This window comes from Eulemur rufifrons, chromosome 17 (assembly GCF_041146395.1).
Source record: "Eulemur rufifrons isolate Redbay chromosome 17, OSU_ERuf_1, whole genome shotgun sequence".
Taxonomy (NCBI): domain Eukaryota; kingdom Metazoa; phylum Chordata; class Mammalia; order Primates; family Lemuridae; genus Eulemur; species Eulemur rufifrons.
Genome location: NC_090999.1, coordinates 74,926,246 through 74,950,462, shown reverse-complemented (window position 1 = coordinate 74,950,462; position 24,217 = coordinate 74,926,246). Strand labels below are relative to the sequence as shown.

At 37.9% G+C, this 24,217-nt stretch overlaps 1 protein-coding gene across 2 annotated transcripts in view; it reads left to right on the top strand.

The window, feature by feature from the left end:
• Positions 1 to 24,217, top strand: part of EFNA5 (ephrin A5) — a 277,684-nt gene that overhangs the window by 218,702 nt on the left and 34,765 nt on the right. For both annotated transcript variants that reach the window (XM_069492382.1, XM_069492381.1), the window contains exon 2: positions 9,055 to 9,347. In XM_069492382.1, the coding sequence (XP_069348483.1) occupies positions 9,055 to 9,347 (293 nt within the window). The remainder of the gene's footprint in view (positions 1 to 9,054; positions 9,348 to 24,217) is intronic.

The following is a 24,217-nucleotide window of genomic DNA, read 5'->3' as shown; positions in this document are numbered from 1 at the left end:
GTAAATTAATAGATTAATTCCATGCCATAGAGGCCTCTGAGGTCCTAATTTTTGAAAAGTCAGGGCCAGATTTCAGGCTTTGATGGTAGGATTCTGATAAGTTCTCATCAGCCCCTAAAACAAAGGTTTATTTCACTGTTCGAACACTGAGTACTTAAGAATTATTAAATCATCATTTTTCAAAAATCCCTTTTTGAGTTGGGCAATAGAAAGGAGATATATTGTTACTCTTTGGTTATTGTTTAATTTATGACACTTTGAATAGCCTGAAATTCTGCTGGGTAACTCTATGCCACTAGGGTACAAAAAGGGCTACGTGGAAGGCAGCAGTTTGGTAGGTGGTTTGTTTGTTTGATTAACTGCCACATCCTCTGAACAGAATCATTTTATTTAATCCTGTTCTCCTAAGTTAGTGGCTGGATAACCTGTTTTATAATTTTCTGCATCTCCTTTTGCTGAGTCTACGTGGTTGTGGCAGGTGCCGGGGTCCCTGTTGATGGGATGTGAAACTCTGGAGATAAGTTAGGGTGTGAAGCGCAGCTTTGCCAGGAAACTCCTGGCCAGCTTGAGTAGAGAAATAGCCTGTTTTGCATTGTGGGAGTGATCTCCATTAGGACTGTACAGATTGCCAGATGTTAATTCTTCATATTGTTTTTTAATCCCCTTTAGAAAACCATTTGAAGTGATCTGTGATATGTTGGGTCTTTAGAACTCTGCCTGGTTAATTCTTTGGCTGACTTGGCCTGTTGACGTTGACACACTCTTACTCCATGCCCGGGGCCTCTTTGGGGGCTTAGAAGCAATTAGACTGTCACCCAAAGCTTCCAAGCCCTTCCTGAAGGAAAGTCTTGTTTAGGCTCTGCCAATTTGATGCTTTGTTTCCTTTGGAGCTCCTCTGTCAAGCTAATAAGACAAACCCCAAATGAGTGAAAACATTGGAGGAGAGAACATTTTGTGGGTCCTGTATTTCAAACAGGGGCTACTCCTGGGAGATAATTTTAAAAAGTCATTCAGACTGACATGACATGTACTAGAAAGGAAAGCAACAAGCAAAAGCTATTTGAGATTCTTCTTTTCTTTCTCTTCTTGTTCTTCTTCTTCTTTTTTTTTTTTTTTTTGAATGTAAGTGGTGTCATCATATCTCACTGCAACCTCAAACTCCTGGGCTCAAGTGATCTTCCTGCCCCAGCCTCCCAAGTAGCTGGGACTACTGGCACATGCCACCATGCCTGCCTAAGTTTTCTATTTTTTGTAAAGACAGGGTCTCACTCTTGTTCAGGCTGGTCTCAAACTCCTGGCCTCAAGCAATCCTCCCACCTTAGCCTCCCAAAGTGCTGGGATTGTAGGCATGAGCCACCATCCCTGGCCTGTTTGAGATTCTTATCCATCTATTTGATATGGGTAATTAGTGTTACTTGTGGGATTTTTAAACCACTTACTTTTAAAGTACACGCACACACACACACACACACACACACACACACAGAGGAGGCAAAAAAAGTGTCAAGTTAATACACGTAAACCACTGATGAATTCTAAATATCTGGCCAAGAAAATGATGTCTTATTACCATCACCAAGTTATTGAATTCAAGGCAAAGCTCTCATGCTGCAGAATATATAATTACCAAAACATGCATGTGCAAGAACTCTGTTGGAACTTTCATTAATGAATACATAGAACACCAACTCTGGGTTCCAAATATTTTGTCAGTATCTTTTATCTCATTGGATGAAAATGCTTGTGTTGTAGCATACTGCATTTCTGCTGCAAAAGAATAAGTAGACAACATCTCTGAAATTCATCCTTGAGTATTTTCTTTAACTTGTAAGTCTTCGCTTCTCTGGAATATTAATTGTTATTGAGATGTTCCAGAACCTGGAAGAGCTGGATCAGACTGCCTGAAATTATGCATTTCAGTGGTCATGCGATATCCTACTCAGCCTTAACAACTGGTCTGGTAGTGGTGAAACTGCCCATGACTCTGATTCTCTCAGAGCTGAAAATGAAGGTCGATTACCAATACATCTAAAAGACATGTTTCAGCCCATGAGAGAGAAGAAAAGTTTAAAATTAGCAAAACAAATATTTGTTCAGCCCTCAGGGATGCTAATATTATTTATCTACCCCAAGTTTGATTTGCTGTTTGTATTTCATGCTTTAACCTCTGAAGAAAACAAAAAAAAGAGCATCTTCGAATTTAGAATGGGGAAGCCATAAGGCTTGCATTCTGGGCTGAAAGGCATAACAGAAGGAGGCAAGAAGAATCGTGTTATGCAACAGAGACTCCATCCTGCCCATCTCCTCACAAAAACATATAAACTACATCCATGTCTGTTGCAGGATCCATTGGGCCCTCTGGGAACAAATGAGAAATTCTAGTGATTAAAAAGAGACATTTTATTCTGAAATTAGCCTTTAAATCAGTAATAGTGGAATTCGAAAGACAGTGCTCCCAAGATACGTGCACTCTAGATTTAGTTTAAAATTTTGTAGGAACCCTAAGCTGATAAATTTGCTGAATCTCTGACCATAAATCATATCCTTTTTTTACATTTTGATATCAGAATGGAACACATTAGGTTGGCTTGTAATTAAAGAAGTGACACTGGAGTTCTGTTCAGATAGGAGTATTAAAACAATCACCTCTTTGACAGATTAAAATACATTTAAAATGTAATAATCAACTATCCAGTTCATGGGAAATAACGTTTTCATTACTGAATTCTTTAAAACATTACATGAAGAGGGATAAAAGTGTCTCACAGCTTCCTAACCTCTAATAACACAGTCTCCTTTCAGTATGCTGTTTCTATATTTATGGAATGAAGAATCTTCACTCACGAGCTGCTTGATAAAACACCTCAGTACATATTTCCCTGGAAGCAGGCTCTCTGCTGTGCCAGCAACATATGCTAAAGGCCAATTTAGAACGTTTTAAATATGCACCATACCCTTCCTTTTCCAGCTACTAAAATGAAATGCATTTTGGCTTTAGCAAATGAGGATGGAATGAAAGGAGGAACACTGCAGGGGAAAGTAGCTAAAGAAGAACTCAGGGAGGGAGGATTATGACGCTGTTCCTCCGCAGCCTGACACCCAGGGCTCTGCTCCTGTGCCCATTCGACTCCCCCCCCCACTCCGCCCCCAGCTGTCAATAGACACAACACAAGGGCATATGGTAGAGGAGGCAGTAAGATTGAAAAAACATCCATTGAGAAAGGAAGCTAGGTGATGTCTACCTGCCTTAACAAAGAGGGACAAAACAACAGGGTCAGGGTAAGTTGAGAATTTATACTTCAGGCTGGTAAAGGACCTAGAGTACTCAAGGACTAGATGTCCCTTTTTTTTTTTTTTCAGGGACCTAAGTTTGAAAATAAAGTACTTGGGATGGGGGAGGGGAGAAGCAAAAACTTACCTAACGGGTACTGTGAACACTATTTGGGTGACAGGCATACCTATAGCTGGGACTCAAGCATTACAAAAGTGATCCCTGTGACCTAAAACATGTGTACCCCCTTGACATTTTGAAATAAAAAAAAGTACTTAGGAGGACAAAGTCCTTATGGTTTAGGCTAAGTAATGTCATCAAACAATGCTTTGGTCCCTCCCCCAGTAGGAAGTTGGGGGCACACTGTTGATAACTAAATGAAAAGACAGTTGTCAACTGTTACCTCACCTCTGTTGTCATTATTTCATTTGAATTCTGAGACTCAGGTCATGATTCACTTTCTCCAGATAGGCTAAAGGGAGAGAGATTAACAGTGGTTTTAAATTGATAATCAAAATAGTATTTAGCAACTTGTCTGCATACAGAGGCACAGTTTTCAGCTCTCATCCCAGCTTCAGTTGTTACTTTTGTTATCAAAAGCCCTGAAATGTGCTTTTTACCCAGCCCTCCAGGTGGCCTCTGGTTCATCAGGAACTACCATAAAGTGCGTAATTCATTTTTGGTGTTTGAGATGCTTAGACAAAAGACTAGTTGCCATACTGAATTTTATTCTTCTTAATTAACTAAAATGACCCTTTTGTAACATACATGACATTGATTCTGAACTAGTCTACTGCCAAAGTTTGGTAAATGTATAAAATGTATTCTTGCCGTTCCAGAGTGCAGCTACTGTTACAGTTGACCCTTGAGCAGTGGTGGGGGGAGGGGTGCTGACCCGCCTCCACAGTCAAAAATCCGCATACAACTTTTGACTGCCCCAAACTTAACTACTGTTGACCAGAAGCCTTACCAATATTGTAAATAGTTGATTGACACATATTTTGTATGTTATATGTACTATATGCTGTAGTCTTACAATAAAGTAAGCTGGAGAAATGAAAATGCTATTAAAAAATCATACGGAAGAGAAAATATATTTATTGTTCACTACGTGGAAGTGGATCATCAAAAAGGTCTTCATCCTCATCATCTTGACATTGAGTAGGCTGATGAGGAGGTAGAAGAGGGAGGGGTTGGTCTTGCTGTCTCAGGGGTAGCAGAGGCAGAATAAAATCCATGTATAAGGGGGGCCACAGAATTCAAACCTGTGTTGTTCAGAGGTCAGCTGTGTGTGTTGTAGAGCATTGACTTAAGCAGCCAAGCAACCCAGTGGGGAGCAGGGGTTGTCTTTCTATGCGTGCAAGACTTCCTGGCTCTTGAGACTTTTGGATTCTGAGAACAGTCAGGGCAGTAATTGTTTTACTCAAACACAATCACTTTTGTAAGTGTGTTAAATGTGCATGCTTTTACATTGTAAACCACTGTGATAATTTAGTGGAGACTGTGTTGTAATTATTGCTGGCTTGTTGGTGTGCAGCCAGATATTCTTATAGTTAAAATTATGTGGTGATCTTAGAAGTATACAACTGCAGATACAATGGATGGAACTGAGGATAAGGAGTTAAGAGAAGACATTTATTTATAAGAAAATTTTCAAGAAATTTACAAATGTGTTGAAGCAGTGGCCGTGTTACCCATGACATTTGTAAATATTGGCATGCAGAATCATTCTTCCGCGATGTCAATTTCCTCTTTTAATATGCGCTAAAGCTCATGAAAGCTGTTTCCTGATGGAAAAAAGATCCCTTTATGTGAATGGCTGCTGAGCCTAACAGCACTTTATTCTGTGAAAGGCTGGAATGATGTGCATGAGTCAGGCGCTAACCTTGCAATCTGAGGCTTATTCTAAATGTTGACACACCCTTCAGCTGGAAGTTTAGGAGTTCGGGACCAATCTAGTGGGGAAGAGGGTAGGGCTGGGACACCTTGCCACCAGGCTCTGCTAGAAGATCAGTGTAAATACAAGGTAACCTGATAGTACTCAAACTCTTTAAGAGAGAAATTACTACAACTGGTGAACCTTTGGAGCCGTTGTGGTTAGGAAGACAATATGCTTCAGAACCAGATAAGGCTTGGGTTTAAATCTTATCTCTGCTACTTAATTGATGTGAAAAATTAAACTAAGATTATATCATTCTCTCTGAATGTCCTTTTCTCATTGGTACAGTGAAACTATAATTATAACTACCCCACAGAGGTGTTTTGAGGGTTTCGTATGATAACATATGTAAAGCACATAGCAGATCCTGGATGCAGCAAATGTTTGTTACATCAGAGAATGAAGGACAGAACTGAAACTCTATCAAGGATGAAAATGGTTCCCTCTGGGGGAATACAGAGCAGACCTAAGGACTTTAGCAATTTAAGCACTCACAAAATAGAATAGTGAAGAACTTCCAGTCCTGAGGTCAAAATTTTTTGGGTTTGGATTCTGCCTCCACCTTTTACTAGTTATATAACCTTGGGCACATTGCTTGACCTCTCAATCTCAGTTTCCTCATCTTTAAGTAGGTATACTAATATGTAGTGTCTATTCTGTGGGATTGCGGCAGAAATTAAATTGAGATAATGAATGTAACATTATAAGCACTCTGTTAGTATCCATGCTTGTGCACTAATTCACCGTATGGCCAGAAAAGAATGGTTCAGTGCTACTTTGTATCCAGAGAACATGATTTGGTATCGTATTAGAATATCTAACCCTAAAATTTTCTTTGGATTGTACTTGGGTCTTTGTACCGATGTCTTTTATGAGTTCCAATTTGTCATTGTTTTTATGTTTATATTGTCCACTCTTTGAAATTTACATTACATTTGAAATTTACATTTGAATTTACATATAAATTTAAACTTACATTAGAAAACTAATTTATGTAAATTAAAGATTGAAACCAAAGTGAAAATTGGTTCTATGGTGAATCATCATCTTTTCTTTGTCCAATGAATAGGAGAGTAGAAATACTAATTCTAGGGCAATAGCATGTTTAAAATAAGCACCACAGTAATTCACTTAATGCTCCATATAAAGTAAAACGTCACCAGATGGAATAACAGGTCCACATAATGTTGAATGGGTCTTCAGTCCCACAGTTTGCTTTTATTAAAATTTTAGCTAAATTGACAGAGATAAAAGTTAGAAAAGGGGAGCTAAATTTGAGGCATTAAAAAACTGTGACTTTTTTGATTTGTGGAATAAAGGAATTGTAGAATGAAGGAATAACAGAATGGGTCGGAACAATGGCAATTTTAATTTTTATTTTCACTTTTGAGCAGTGCCAAATGCTAGTAGAAACTAAAATGAGTGACACTTGGGGAAAGAAAAAACTTCCCCCTTGAATCTCTTCAAAATCTATAATAATAATATAATAATATAAAGTGCATCTGGGCATTGCCTTCTGCTGCAGTTCTTGTCTGGCTCTTATCCAAAACTGTCAGGCTACTCTGAGTGCTGATGATTCATATCCCAGCACCCTTTTATCTGAACGTTGCAGTGTCTTTTCTTTGTACTTTGGCAGTGATGTTACCTTGATGTTCAAAAATCTTTTAAAAGCAACACAGGCTTTCCTTGCATCTTGACAAATCATTGTCTGGCAGTAATGAAGAAAAAGTAAACCGGTGATCATTGTAAATATAAATACTTCCAAGTGTTTTTTGTTTTTAAAAATTGGTTATGTATTTTGGGATGTTCTAACTGAAAAGTGAATATTCTGGTAATCTTTTCTTATTTCTCTTGTATAAATCAGCATGCTGCTTTTCAAAAGCATGGGTTAATGGAGTTTTTATGGATCATTTGGTATTAATGGACAGAATTTAAGATTTTTATATGACTTCCTTTCTTCTCAAATTTTTAAAAAGGGAAACATAAGTATTTTTATATCCATGGAATGTTCTTACTGCTATTCTTTTAAAATTGATATTTTGTTATATCTTACCATATACTGATAACAGTAACAGTGCTTTACATTCCCATAGTGCTTTTCATACATTTCCTCATCCAAAGCTTGCAGCATCCATCTGAGGCTAGCAAGGCAGGTTCTTATTATTATTCCAACTTACCTATGAGGAAACTGAGGCTCAGGGTGATTTATGACTCTCCCACTCAAACAACAGCAGGTCCACTCTTTAAATCTAGGTCTACTTGTTCAAAATGAGTGGCACCTCCACTTTTTTCCAATATTGTCTCTCAGAAGGGAATCAAAGGTTTGTCAATGAATATTCAGCATCCAGAGAAGAAGGTAGTATATTTGTACCAGGGTGAACATGGGTCACAAGCTGTTAGGGGTCTTTGTTATACTTGAGTGGTGCATTTGAAGAAGAACACAGTGGGAAACTGGAGGACATGAGGAGGGTCAAGAGGCTAGAATGATGAGGGGCCTGGGAACTATACTAGAAATAATCAAAGGAATCAGGATTTTCATGTCTGGAGAATGGAGGATACAGAGAGACATAGCTGACATCTCCAAATGTTTTATGGGCTACCTTGTAGAAGAGGAATTGGATTTGCTCTTCATAATTCCAGGCAGCAGAAGTAGGATCACTGGGTAGAAATTACACAGAAGCAGATTTATGCTCAACGTAGGAAGAAACTTTCTAACATTTAGAGATGTCCAAAAATGGAATAGACTGGCTCACCATCACCAGGAAGTGTTCACACTGAGACTGTCCAACTCAGGGATTATATGACTTTATGAGCACTGTATTTCAGCAGTAACACAGTTTTATGATGAAACTTCCAGGGGCTCAGAGAAGAATTTCCTCACTAGCTAAAAACAAAGGAGTTTTCTAGGCTTTTCACCATGATTTTAGAGTGAGAGAGTTGTATCCATAATAATTTCTGTTTCACACCACTGTAGTCTGGGAAATACTGTTCAACTGATGGGGAAGGACATATTAGTTAAAACAGATAAGCAAAACTTTTATGAGATGAAAGCAGACAGTGTAGTGTTTGCAGTAGCATGTGTGTGTGCGCATGTGTGTGTGTTCGTTCGTAACTATTTCAGGATGAGTTTGACATGGCATTTGCTATGTTTTTGCTAAAGACACTGACCTGGGTTTCCAGTCTAGGTTTAGCTCAGGCACTCACTGCTTCATCTTTATGCCTTTTTATTTTTCCCTAAAATGGAACTGTTGTCCTAGGAATTTTCTTTCTAACTTAAATTTTACGATTCTAATTCTCCCAAATTCTCCACATTTGAACTAGAGGAGAACCATAAGATGTCCATAAAATGGTTCTGCCTTTAAGAAAAAAAAAAAGAAAGTGGAAAATGATGGCCTCAATTATAACAAAAACCATTCATTCATTTATTTGTTCTTTAATTTACTCATTCATTTATTCAAAACCATCTATTAAGTCAAACTATTATAGAAATATAAAAAGTTTGTTTCAATATATATGATTTTAAGAATGAAAGAAAATATGGAAAACAGCAAATTAATACTTCCATACACTGCCTCATTTTGCAAGAGTGATATTTAACGTCATACTTAAAATGAAAGTGAAGCACTTCATGTATAGGATATTTTCAAACAAATATAAGAAATTCCCTCTGCAAAATGTCTTGTTGCTTCAATTTGGAAATGCAACATTTCAAACCACGCCCCAGATCATAATGGCCTTCAGTAAGAACCTATTATACTACATCCTTCAGCCTCAGAAATATTGATTCCAAGCAGGAAGCCCTTCCTCTATGAGTTATCACATCTTTTGCTTCTTTTTCCAACAGATTCCAGAGGGGTGACTACCACATTGATGTGTGTATTAACGACTACCTGGATGTTTTCTGCCCTCACTATGAGGACTCCGTTCCAGAAGATAAGACTGAGCGCTATGTCCTCTACATGGTGAACTTTGATGGCTACAGTGCCTGCGACCACACGTCCAAAGGGTTCAAGAGATGGGAATGTAACCGGCCTCACTCTCCAAATGGACCACTGAAGTTCTCTGAAAAATTCCAGCTCTTCACTCCCTTTTCTCTAGGATTTGAATTCAGGCCAGGCCGAGAATATTTCTACATCTGTGAGTACATAGAGATTTATCGTGTGGTAGGGCAGCTGCAGGAACTCAGACTAATTTTTTAGCCATGTTTCAGAGCATTGCAGAGAGCTGGACTCTGCATTACAGATGTCTCCTTGTAAATGCATATATCAGGATCCCTAGATACATTAGCTGGGAATTGAGAGCACAAATTAGATTAACGACATAGCGCCTCTCCCCCTATGAAATTGCATGTCAGCCTGTTCAGTGAACCACTGCTGACTTGTATTTCTTTTAAATGAAAATTGCCAGGACTTCTCCAAAGCTCAGGAAAAGAAAAAAAGACTCCTGAAAAAAAAATTAAAGGAAATAATTAAATTTACATAGCTTGGAGTCATTGGATTTCTTATTCAGGTGTCAGCAATATCCTTTCAATCATCCACATTTTCAGTGGAGAAAGCCAAACCTCCTGCAAATGTCAGCATGCTGATGATAAATACTCTCTGTGCACCAAGGAGAAAAGACAATTATTAAGAGCAGCTGTGTCTTTAAACAGGAAAGAGTGTGAAGAAGTATCTAGAAGGAGTTCCCAGGGAACTGGCATGAGTGAGTTTCCCACCTGTGAGCCTTGAGTGACTGTCCTGAGAGAGCACTATAACTTTCTCAGCAGACCTCGGTATAAATCACTATGCCATGGCCATGTTTCTTCTCCATTACGTATACCATCACTTCTTCAGGCATCGTACTATCATATATTATAGGTAAATGCTCCTCAAACTTCACTGCGCATAAGTGTCATCTGGGGATCTTGTTGTAATGCACATTCTGACTCGGGGGGGTCTGAGGAGGGGCCTGAGATTCTGTAGGTTTAAAGCTCCCAGATGACACTGAGGCTGGTGCTGCTGGTCTACAGACCACACTTTGAGTAGCAAGGTTACAGGTAATACCTACTTGAGGCAGTTTGCTATGTATCTGGAATTTCCTTTAACTAGTATGAAATATTTAAACTCTCTGGCCTTTCCTAGGTATTTTTGTCAACTGAAGAAGTTAAAAATTTATTTGTTCAAAATTACATTTATTGAACAGCCAAATCGTGGCTCAGAAATGTCAGGGGATGCAAGATGAAAACACATTCCCTTAGCAATGTCTTAGGGAGTTACCTTCTACTGGGGAGCAGACATGTAAGTAGGCAATTAAAGTATAAATAGGCAATTGCTGAATGAAGATAAATGCAGGGAGCAGTAGAACATGGGGAAAGTTGTGCCTCACCCGCTCGGAAGAATCAGGAAGTGCAGCTGCACACAGTGGGTGGAAATCCAAGTAATACCACCCACTGTACTTAGCATCGACTTTTCACCCTGGCTTGCCAGACAAACAAGAACATTCCTGTTTTTCTGACTCATTTCTTCAGTCTGAATGTCCCTACCCATTCGTAACCCACATGGTTTAAGTCTACAAGGATTTCTAGGTCCCCTTATCCAGAAAACAGAATTTTATAATCAGTTGGATTTCACCATCACAACGGCACTCTCACTTATATTGAAATTGAATTAAAAAAGAAATTGGACAGTACCAGTTTTATTATTTCAGTACATATTTCAGTCGTTAGTCATGAGAAAACATGTAAAAGCCTTGATACTATCTCACATTCGATCCATAAAATAAGAAAAGGAATGTTGAGTCCCACAGATGCAGGAAACACGGGCACACCAGTGAATTCACACGTTCCCAGGCAGCATGCTCTTGACTTTGGCTGATTTTTTACTTTGTGAAAGAATCTCATTCAGCAAACAAGAAAAAGGAAAGAGAAGGACTTCAGCTGGGGGACAGCATCATTAATTGCCAAGTGTAAAATACCATACCGATGTAAGAGAAAATTATTGCTTGTTTTGAAATCTTCTTATTGGCTTCTTAGATTAAAAAACAACAACAAAAGCAAAAACCAAAAATGACTAGAGTGCACCAAGATGGGAAACATACCTACCAGCTAACTAGTTGATTGCATGTGTTACCAGCCTCCGAGTGGAGGTTTTATCACGTTCTTGGTGACCTTCGGGAAAAGAATTTCAGGATACATCACATAAGCCAAGCAAGCAACAGCTTTTTCTGAGAGCTAAAGTACGCTCTCAGGAGACAGAGCAGGAAGGCTTAAAAGAGAGCAGGTGCACTGGGAGGAAATGGTTTTAGATCTTTTATAGTTTTACTAATTGAGGGAAGAAAGGTTCAAGGAGTTGGCTTTTATAAGCATTTAGGTAGTAATTCCTAGAATTGGGTTCCCTCTCATTTTCATACTTTATATGGTTGTCTCAGAACCCTTGTGGTGATTTCAAGGGCAGAGAAATGTTAAAACCGCAATGTAAATGATATTGTAATTAGCCAGAGTTCATGTAAGGTGACAGAGATAGCTGGCAAGCTGGTTCTTGCCTGTGGTTATCAGCCCCTGTAGTGAGCTTCCACTTGAGGGTTGTTTACTTTAACACCTGCATCCAAGCTGCAAGCCCCTGCACCAGTCTCAGCCCTGTCTCCTACTCTAACACATGATTATTAGAAATTAGAGAATTCATTCAGGTTCATAAGCAAGATGTTATTATTCATATATACCCATAGTGCTTATGACTGGTTTTTCCTCATTTGTGGTTAAATTCAATATTTCACTAAAAATCATTATGTGTCTTCTATAACATTCATTTAACGGAGTCATTTAACTGTCAAGGGCTCCCGTCAAAGTAATTGTTCCAAAATGCTTCAAAATATGAAGAGCTTTTTGCTGTTCAGCTGAGTTTAACTTGAATTACTTTTTTTAATGAAAGGTAAAATAGCACAAAATTAGCAGCAAAGAGATGTTCATTTAGAAGCAGCACAGTGGCCTCGTGTTCAGTTAAATTGAATTTTCAACCATGTTTTCGACCCACAAAAGCATCCTTCCCCGTCCTTTTAGTAATGAAAGGGTTTCCTCTCTTTCACCGCGGAGACGAGGAGCTGCAGAGTGAACATGGACGTCTTACAGACATTTAATGTACTGTGGTCATAATTAAACTAAAGGCTTCTTAGGGGAGAATTGGCCCTCAGTTGAATTTTCCTCTCTCCTAATATGCGTGGAATGAACAAGATGATTGGGAAATGGCTCTTTTCACACTTATTACGTTACAAGAAGCTCTATTGCCAATCTCAGGAACAAGCTTGACTGCCCACCAGTCAATTTTACAAAATGTTCTTGCTAGGACGAGAGTACATTTAGCTCCTCACAGCCTTAAAAATCACTTTTAACTTTTCCAAGGAAAAAAAAAGAACGCTGTAGCCTTTTGGCCATCCTACTTTAAGGTACTCGGGGCAGGCTTCCATTTAGTGCAGATTGGACTGCCAGCATTCAGATACAAACATAGATATGGGGGAAGGGAAGATAAGTATTTCATAACAGGGTATTCACCTCATTAGTTAGAGAATTCTTATCCAGTTCTGCTTTATCCTCAACAAGACTCCTTTTTTTCCCTTAATTTCCTTGAGTTATATAAAATTAAGAAAATGCAGTAGTTGAAAATATCTTAGATGAAGTTTCCAATTTACTTTAAAAATAAAACATCCCTTATAATTCTAGAGTCTTTATTTGTCTCAGGCATAACTCTATCTATGCTATGTTCTCTTTTCTTTGGGAACAGACAGTATATTAAGTTGTTACAATTGCTGATTATGGCTGAGGCAGACTGGGGCCATTCCTGAATCTGATATACACTGTTTTGTTTTGTTTTTAAGGAGTGGAGGGTTGTGAGGAAGGGTGTTCAGTTGCCTTGGTTTTTTTTGTTTTTTTTTTTTTTGTTGTTGTTGTTGTTGAGACAGAGTTTCACTCTGTCACCCTGGGTAGAGTGCAATGGCATCATTGTAGCTCACTGCAACCTCCAACTCCTGGGCTCTAAGCAATCCTCCTGCCTCAGCCTCCTGAGTAGCTGGGACTATAGGCAGGTGCCACACACCCAGCGGATTTTTCTTTTTCTTTTTGGTAGAAACGGGGGTCTCACTCTTGCTCAGGCTGGTCTCAAACTCCTGAGCTCAAGTAATCCTCCGGCCTCGGCCTCCCAGAGTGCTAGGATTACAGGTGTGAGCCAGCGCACCCTGCCTGGCAAATACTGTTTTTAACCTACAGAAGTTATTTTGGTAAGAGATTGGCATACTAAAGTAATTACAGAAAGTTGGTGGTGTTTCTATCAATGATAGATGTGCAGAACTGCCAGTCAATTGATTGAGGCAATAGTTGTTTATTTAGACTTCCTAAAAGAGACAGTAATTTTAAAAACTTCAAAAATACTCATTTTAGAAACTTCAAAAATATTCACTTTAGAAATTATGCTCATAAATATTAACCTAATGAGAACATGTTTGAAAGAAGTTTTGCTGTTATTTTTAAATCAGAAGAGGTAAAGGGAAATTATTTAAATAGGTTATCTTTGTAAGTCCATAAAACACGGCTTTGAATATACCCTTTTGTAAAGTAAGGAAAACTGAGTCCCAAGTTCTTCTGTTGAGAAGAGCTAGCGATCTTGGATAAATCATTTAATCTCTCTAGAGTTCAAACTCTACATCTATGAAAGAATGTGGTTGTAATCGATGATTTTAGAGGTCTGTTGGAGCTTTAATACCCTGTCTTATTTTATTTAATGAGGATCTGCAGCATTAGGGTAAGAGAAGACATTGGTACAATGGCCTAGCCCAGTGCCTTGCTTAGTAGGTGTTCCATAAATGCTAATGAAAGGGAAATTTTTAGGGAAAATGTAGAGCGGTGAAGTGTACTTGAATTATTGAACTAGTTCTCTCCCTGCCACCCTGTCCAAGCCACCATTATCTGTGGTCTCTACTTGTACTACAGGCTCCTGTTTTTCCATGTCACTGCTCTGTCAGAGCCCTCCAGCAACTTCCCATCTCACCAAGACAAAATTCCCAAGTCTCTAACCTGTCCAGCAAGATCCTCCATTGCTGTACCTCTCCCTGCCACCCTCTGCCCTGTTCTCTCCGCTCAGCCGCCCACCCTCCTCCCTGCTCCTCTTACCTGTGCAGGGCACTCTGATGTCAGGTGCTTTAATGTCCCTCTGCCTTAGGCTTTTCATTGCCCCAGGCATTCACGTCCCTTGCTCACTTTGTCGAGGTCTGTGCTCAAAAATGTCTTCATCCGAGAAACTATTCTGACCTCCCTATACAAAAATATCTTTATCATTCTCTACACTCTTACTCTGCTTTACTTTTCCTCAGGCGCTTATTACCCCTGACGTTATATATTTGCGGCAGGTTATTCATGGCTGTTTCTGCTCTATGCTCTGTATTACATGGCTTGGCTCATGCAGATGTTTAATAAATAAGGGCAACTAGGGTTTACGTGGCACGCACTCTGTCCCAGGCACCATTCTGAGCACCCTACAATTCTCAAAACAGTACTTTTGTCCCGTTTACAGGTGAAGAAACTGAGGCACAGCAAAGTTAGGCAACTTGAAAAAAGTTCACACAGCTAAGTGGCTAATTTGAGAGGAAATTAAATAGGTAAGCAACTAAAAGAAGAGAAGAGATAAAGTCTTGGGTCTCATGTACTTAAAAAGGAAAAACACACTTTATATATTTTTTTAAAAAATTAGAAACAAATAACACTCACTTTGACATCTCCTATTTAGAGAATCGTACTTTATAAACTCTTCCTAGAAACCCCAAAGCAGATAATAGAAAGATAAATTTTAAAGACATATCTGTGGTTTTAGCTCTCCGAAGAATACTTTTCCATCCCCAGAATATATTTCAACTGTATCTTCCCAGACGGTTGACCCTTTTAACCCAGATACCTTCAGAAGCCAGAAAAGTTGCATTTTCTAAGAAGTTCTTCTTAAATTGACTGAATATTCACCACCCAGACTGAATCATGATTGCATACTCGATTCAGGAATTAGTGAGTTTTAATGAGAGACCTGCAATAAAGATGACAAATGTCATTTTCTGAAAATGATACTAAAAAGGCAGAGAATTCTTTTAGCGTTTTTTACATCTAAGTTATAGCTGGGACATTCTGTGTTACTATGGGCATCATTCTTAAATCTGTAGTATATAGCTACTTTAATGCATGTGGTTACTGCTAATTCTCTGCTTTATGTATTTTAATTAAAAGTTTACAGTTTTGTCTTAAGTCGTTAGGCAATTTTAATAACACACTACACCATTTTTAAAACTGACAAAATGAATGACTGAATTTCCTAAGAGATATCATATTAAAATGATCAAGATCAGCTTCGGAAATCATTTAATTGTACAATGTGGTTATTGACTAACCTTTTAAAGGCATAAGAATAGTCAGTAAAACTAGAGGATGCTAATGTAAATAAAGTTCTTCACTTGCCAGTTGGATGTGTTCCAAAAGCTTATTTGCAGGTGAGTTGTTTGGAACTTACAGTTTCTCATAGAAGTGTTTATAAAATCAGGTAAGTTCTCCATAATATGGAGAATCTACTTAGCTATTATATTGATGAAAAACTGTATTTTTCAATGAAAAATTTTAGAAAATAGCATCCAGCAGAGTTGCTCAATAAATGTTTATTGAATGAATAAATGTCATAATAGTAAACTCCACATAACAAACTTAAATTTTTCAATTTCTTGTATGGTAATGTTTGAGAAAAGCAGATAAATTAGAGGCCACAGATTTTACTGTACCCTCTGCAGTAGTTCCTTAGTTTCTTAGTAATGTGTTTTAATCATATGCTAAGACTACATCAAAGGAGAGAGTAGAACATTTAAAAAAAAAAGCACAGACTCTGTTTAAGTGCAGCCTTGGACGTGAATCCTCCTCCAATACTCTTAATAGCTATGTAACCTTGGCCAATTCACCTAACCTCATGGAGCTTCACTTTCTTCATCTATAAAATGGGCATAATAGTCACAGTTCATTGTCACAGTAGTTCTTATTTCCAAGACTCAATTAATGAAATATTTTTTGAAGAACCAGTTGACTGCTAAAAAGACACCTTCAATCCAAAAAGTTTTTTCTCCTTTGAAAAGTGAAGGCAACTTTAATAGCCCAGATTGATATTTTAGTTCAGTTAAAAAAAAATTCACAAATGCATAAAGATTAAATTTTAAGACCATTTCCTATATTCTTAAGGAGCATTATGCTAGGATTATATATGCCTAAGGAAGTCTTCGTTCCCCTTGATGTCTGATTTTTCAGAGGCTTACTTTCGTAATCTACGTTAAGAATTATTTTGCTCCTGACAGCTCACACCAATCCACCTTTTTACTGGGTTTTTCTTATTGAAGTACTAGAGTGTCAAAACGGCACAATTATCAAAGCGGGTGGTAATCATTTTCACTGTTCGTAGTCTTTTACTCTTGCAGGGGAGGTGACCTATAAGTACAATGTACTTCCTTAAAATGAACAACTCAATATTTACTTCAGTAAAATGTGTGTGCATTTTACTTTCGTTATTGAAAAATGTTTTTGATTACTGAAGTCTTATTTTAGTGTTATTTGCTCTAGCATCAACTTCTCTGAGATTCAAAGGGTTTAGAGCTGAAATTTTCAGTAGGTCCGCGGTGAAATACTAAGTCACCTCCTATAGTTTTTGAGGTATGTGGACCAGTGCATGGTAGTTCAAGACATTATTTATTTTAACACAGAAAAGGGTTGAAGGGCAGTGTTAGGAAATTGACAAATTTTAGTCAAATAGTAAGTCTCCACGTATAGATACAGGGTATATCTTAGTCACTATTGAGGTTTTTTTGGCCAGGTGTAGTTGCTCAGGCCTGTAGTCCCAGCTACTCAGCAGGCTGAGGTGGGAGGATCACTTGAGCCCAGGAGTTCAAGGCTGCAGTGAGCTATGATTGCACCACTGCACTCCAGCCTGGGAGATGGAGTGAGACTCCATCTCTTAAAAACAAACAAACAAAACTATTCAGTTTTCTTAAAGTCTGTTGGTTTTGTTTTGTTTTGTTTTGTTTTGTTTTTTGAGACAGTCTCGCTCTATCACCCTAGCTAGAATGCAATGGCATCATCATAGCTCATTGCAACCTCAAACTTCTGGGCTCCAGCAATCTTCCTGCCTCAGCCTCCTGAGTAGCTGGGACTATAGGTGTGTGCCACCACACCCAGCTAAGTTTTCTAATTTTTGTGGAGACGGGGGGTCTCACTCTTGCTCAGGCTGGTCTCGAACTCCTGACCTCAAGCGATCCTCCCACCCCGGCCTCCCAGAGTGCTAGGATTACAGGCGTGAGCCACATGCTCAGCTATTTTGTTTTATTTTGAAAATAGAATGGAGCAGTTTTTTTCTACTTGGACACTAGAGATTTTTCTGGTATTGTGTCAGGTATCTATCTGAAAATAAATTTTCTGTTCCCTTTGTCTATTTCCACAGTTCTTTAGTGAACCTACAAAAATGCATCTTTTTGTTTAAACAATGAGCCTAGAGAATGGAGTCTGTTTCGGGTTGTCCCTAGCCATCTTTTAGGGAAGCATCAATGGATTTCAAGGGCCCTTAAATGAAGGTTAAATAAAGAACATGAAAGGATATTTAGGGACTTGAGGAAATTTTTGTGTGTTAATTATAATTTTCTCTTATGAAAACAGTTGTTTGTTGCCAGGTGCCCTGTTCCCCTTCTGAACAAGAATGCCCAGCATCAGCCCAGGTGCTGCGGGAGCACAGACCTGCACCGCTGCCTTCTGGTAATGGCTTCACCCAGTGCGTTTCAGACAGTCTGAGTAAAATCAGAGGCGTCGGCGGCAATTGATAGGAATGCAGGATATAAAAAAGTACTTTATTATTTTAAAAATTCTGAGCAATATTATTTGATCAAGTAGAGAGCATTTTAAAAGGAAGTGCATGCCTGGTTAAATGACTAAAGGATGAGTCTAGTTTAACTACCATTCAAAAGAATCAGAGAAATTAAAGCCAGGACTTTGAAAAAGGAAAGTGGAGCAAATATCACTGCTTAATAGATCTTGACACTGGACCATTTTTAAAGTTTGCAAAGGGAGACTTAAAAGCTATGGAATAATTGGGATTTGACAGAAATTCATAGTATCTGTCGTAAGAACCAAAGACTCCTAAGTACCCTTCCCATTGTCTGAATTTTTCAAAAGCTGTGACTCTCAGATAAGAAGTTCAAAAACAATAATTTTTATTTTTATTCCTCTTAAGAACTCAAAATGCTATTATGAGACTGAGGAAGCATGTGCAGTTCTGACCTCCTAAGGGAGAAGAAGGAATTATGTCACCTTTTGCTTCCTTTTACCCCATTGAGACTAAATGCTGAAATGGAAACAAATTAAAGATTGTTCTTTTTATCCCTAAATGTCAAAAGTGGCCACATCTCCTAGAGATATAATGCACCTGATTAATTGTATAATTTCACAGGGAAGTAGTAATTCTCAGCCTTATAAACAATGTAATGTACTAATTTGGTTTCTGAGTTAACTGAAAACAGTTTAATGAGCTGCGGTATCGCGTGTATGTACAGTGTTACATAGAGCAGATGCCAGGAGAAAAGGAAGTAACACGCCAGTGGCACTTGGAATAACAGTGTTTATACTTCATTGACTTTGGGTTGTCAGCATGCTATTCTCTGTGTTTCCCTTAGTAACTTATTAAGGCAACTAAACTGCAGTGTGATGATGTCTAAGTGTCATTTGTTGTAAATTACACAAGCATGCACACACCAAATGCATAGTCAATCTTCAGGAAAAAAATAATACTTTCTAGTACAGACGACCCAATATTATCCATGAGACATCCACACAGAGTGAAAGGTGACTCTCTGAACATTGTGCATGCTGGAAGAACAGTATTGGGGCCTTTCATCAGAAGAAATACTATTCCTACAGATTTTCCCACTCATCTATTCTTGCTCTATTTTCACAGAATGGTCGTGTAACTCTTGGTTTGAAAGTTGTCATACAGCCTCACAGCAGGCTTATATTATCTACAGAGTTCTTTATGAGGAAATATAAATCACCACAAATGAGACTTTTCACAGCCAGAGATATGTAGAAATTTGTGTCAGTGCTTTGCTGGCTTGCTAAAAAATATCTCTAGGCTCCGAAGCTCTCACAACTCATCCTTGCTCCCTACCCTTTTGGGAAGCAATTCTCAAAACTTGAGATTTATGGTCCAGAGAGCTGATAGTGGCTATAAAGTTTTCTATTTTCTCTTTTCTTTAATATTAATGCAGGGAACAAGGCATTATCATTCATTATTTTAGTTCACAAGTATCCTGTGGGCTTGAAATATGGTTTCTGGGGATAGAGCTTACCTCTGTTTAATAGGGGGAATATGTAGACTTTGGCAACAGCCTTCTTTTCCATCAAATATTTTTAGTCAGATTATATATAAAATCCACATTAGGAACAGAACTTTAATATATATGCTATATCCAGATTGGGTTTTAAAATTTAAAGCTTTACAAAATATTAATTCATTCTGAGCCCCAAAAGTAAAATATCATGAATTGGAAAACAGCCAGCCAATCTATTATTGTTAGAAATTGGAATGATGAGATCTTTTCATTTTACTATTTTTAGAGATGTACAGTATTTCCAACTAGCTTTATCTACATTAATGTTAGCAAAGTTTCAGTTTTTAGTTAGCATTCCCTTTTATATGCAAATCCTTAAAAACAAATAACATGCTCTGAATCATTAAAAAAAAAGAATATATATTGTTTTTAACTTAAACTTGACCAATTTTTAGTACTTTCAATATCAGGCTTCTAATGTAGATTTGCTTTGCCTGTTTTTTTTTTTTTTTTTTTTTTTTACAGAAATGTTTTAAAGTTAATTTTCTCTTGAAGTAAATTGTTACAAATTCTGAGTAAAATTGAAACTGATGAAGTTTCACTATATGTTTTGCTGTAACAGTTTCAGTGAGTCCTCAACATTGAATTCAGAACTTCTTGCTTTATTTTTGGTGGAATTTTTAAGGGGCAAATCTAAACAAGGAGAATAAACTAGAGGCCAAAAATGTGAATAGGCAAATTTTTTACTTTTAACAGATTGCTTCAAGGTCTTGCTGTAAGCAGTAAACACCTTGGGGCAGTTCAGTTCAGTCAGTTTTGAGACAATATGGTAAATACTGTAATGATTTAAATGAAGCTGAGGTCAGCCTTTTGCTAAAGGTTTACTCATGCCTTGATTAATAACTGCTCGCTTCCCTAACGCTTGTTTGGATAATCATAATTATAGTGATTTAGCACTTATTATACATACCACATGTCAGGCACTGTACCAAGCACGATACCTGCTTTCATTCATTGAATCCTCATCTGTGCAGTAGGTGCTATTATTATACCTATTGTATAGATGAAGAAACTGAGGCTCGAAGACGTTAATTAAGTAACTTGCCTGAAATCATGTAGTTAGCAATGGAGTCAAACCTATACAGTTTGACTCCAAGCCTGGACTCTTTATATACTTAGTTCATAATAAATATCTTAAAAGAAGTTAAAAGTTGATAGATTTCGAGCACCATTGGCAAGTCCTTATAAAAGTCCTACTTATACCTTGGAACTTAAGGCAGACCTTGTTCTAAAAATAGTTAATGTGAAATACACAGGAAAGTTTCCTGTCAACTTATTCCTGAAATTCACATGCTGGTAGGTATCTGGGTTTTTAAAACAAAGTACAACACTATTGAATGGTTTGTGGGGTCAGAACATGATGACATAATAAAATGTGTCATTCATTATTCCTGCTTCAATTGTGATGAAGACATTTAATGATTAGCAAGACTATTGAAAGTCTATGTCTTTTCAGTGCCCTGAGTCATCTTTCAGAGGTTAAATTTCATTAACAGGATCGATAGCACAGCGTAGGCATTGGTGGATATATTGCAAAGCCTTGTGAACAACTGTCTCAACTCTGCAGCTTGTTAATATGACCTGCAGGGGATTGCCTTACCTTATCTAGCCTTAAGCAGCACAGCAGCTGCAAATTATTGTTTCAGTTATTAAAATTAGTTATAGTTGTTATTGTTGCTATTGCTGCTGCTATTGTTATTTAAAATCCACCAGTTTTTCACAGACTTGGAGTTACATTGTTGCACAAGAAAGGGGAGTAGAGATTCTATAAGGGGAGGATCACTTTGAGAATTTATAACATTTGGAAATCCTTTAGACTGAAGTTCGGGAATAGCAGTGGGCATGTACAGCACCCGTATTTTACACAGAAGGGGTCTTGATATACTGTTCTATGAGGGTGGTTGCCAGAGTCGGGGAGACCAGCTGGCAGCCCTCCAGAGAACAAGCTTCACACAGCTCTTGTGGATGTCCCCTCTCCGTTGCCTCCCCTCTCCTGATAAGGAATCAGAGCAGCAAAAACTCGGAGATCAATGAAAAGATTGGATCTGACTGGGTTGGGGAGTATTTGGAAAATAAAACTGAATAGATTAGGTCAGATTATGGAGGGCCATTAATTCTGTTCTTGTGGAGTTTAGAATTTATGTAATAGGCAATAGGGAGTAGTATGTTCTTTAAGGGGAAACTGATATGGGGCTTATCATATGAATACATTGAGATCATTTGTTTCAGGGCTAGGTGTTTGCTGGTTATATAATAATAGCTAGCATGTAGTAAGCACTTATCCATTCCACATGTCTTTATACATATATACACACATATATATTTTTTAGGTTATTAAGTATGAAATGTCCAATTTCCTTAAGTACTAAATTTGACAGTTGATCTCTGACATTTTCACTTTGACACTTGTTTTATTTTTATTGTGGACATACATCCTCATTCTTTCAAACGCACAGTTTATTTAGCTTGTGATTATCTTTCAAATTTTTTTTTAGAGCAATCTTTGTGAAACCATAGATAAGTCAAAAATTTGTGTTATTTTTGAATATGAGTTCCGTCGTGGAACCAATGCAGCGCAGACAGCTTGAAATAGCAACGAAGTGCTTGGGAAGGATGTGGCTAATGAACGCACAGTATGTTGATGGTTTGAGAAGTTCCATTCTGATTATTTTAATCCTGAAAATGAGCCACGTGGGCAACCTGAGACTAACGTGGATAATGATGAGCTAAAAGCTGTAGTGGAAGCAAATCCATCTCATCCTATGCGTGAATTAGCACCAAGGTTTGACGTTCCTATTCCAATAATGTTGGACCATTTGAAACCAATCGGCAAGGTAAAGGAGCTGGATAGACGGGTACTGCAGGAATTAAGTAGCATCAGGAGAGAAATCATCTCGAAGTTTGCCTTTCTTTGCTGTCATGACATAAAGGTGAACCATTTCTACACTGTATTGTTATGTGTGATGAAAATGGATCCTTTGTGACAATTGCAAGCATTCAGCACAATGGTTGGATAAAGATGAAGTGCTGAAACACAGTCCAAAACCGAATATTCATCAAGAAAAGCTAATGGCGTCTGTTTGGTGGTCCCACACTGGTATTCTCCACTACAGCTTCATGAAACCTGCTCAAATCAATTAGAGAGGATGTCTACTGCAACTAATTGGACAAAATGATGAGGATGCTTGTGATGAAGCAGATGAGATTGGTCAATGGAGACAGGCCAATCCTCTAGCAAGACAATGCTCAACCACATGTCACACAAACAATGCTGCAGAAACTACAGAGACTGGACTTGGAAACTCTCTGTCATCCACCATATTCACAGACCTTGCACCAACTGACTACCACTTCTTCCAGGCTTTGAACAACTTCTTGCAAGGAAAAATATTCAATTCTCAAAAAGCTGTGGAAAACGCCTTTCGCAATTTCATCGCCTTTCATTTTCCAGGCTTCTTTGCTTCTGGCATAAACAAGATGGCAAAACTGTGTCGACAGTTTAGGTGCATACTTTGATTAATTGTACTGCTTCTTTGTTTGAAATATAAACTACACTTTTGATTTGAAATCAGACATTTCATATTTAACGACCTAATCTCTCATCCATACCTTATCACAACTATGTATTAGGCACTATAATTTTTTCCACAGATGAGAAAACTGAAATACAGACACATCAAAGACTTGTTTAAAATCACACTTTTCATGTGTGGTGTAGTCCAGATTTGAGCAAAGACATTCTGACTCCAGAGTTTATAGTCTTAGCTCTTATCCATGTATGACAAGTAATGTTCAAAAGCTTATTCCATAAATAGCACTGGTACTAATGAAGAAATTATTTTAATCTCAAAAATATTAACATCCTTTACTTGAGTTTCTGTTGCTTCTATATTTCCTTCAGCTTCTTTGCCGTAGGTGTAGAGTTCTAATTTTTTTGCATAGGCTTTTATGATATTTATATGAAGTAGAATTGCTAAATCAATAACATTTGGTGGATTGTTAGTTTAATCACATAACAGAATTTCTGACCTTTAGATATGATGTGTTAGTGTATTATTAAAGTACATTTTAGAAAATTTATCGTAACTACTTCCTGAAATATTTATATTCAAAATGCTACAAAATTCATTTGTTAAACTCTACTTGAGGCTGTTGGTACTCTTGCGTCATTGGGTTTGTAGAAAATCTCGAGTGGCTATAGAAGGACACACTTCAGTATATTGTACATGACTTTCTCATTAGGCAAACAGTTCATCAATACCTGCTGAGCTATGTTACCCAGCAGGCCAGTGTGGCTGACACTGGAGGGTGACCATACAAATACCCAGTGTAATCTTTGTTCTCCAGAAGCTCACCATCCAATGTGGAAAAACATATCCATGAAAATAATAGCAAAAAGGGAAACAGAGTGAATTATAAGATTAACACGGTCCATAAAAGAGAGAGAGAAAGACTGTTTCAGGAGGAAGACATAGTAGAGGGATTGAAGGGACAAGATAGAATTTAGGTCTCAGGCCTTAAGACACTATTCCAACCTTACTGATCCACCTGCAGAGGGAGGTAAAAATGCAGATTCTTGGAACCCACTTCCAGAAAGTCTG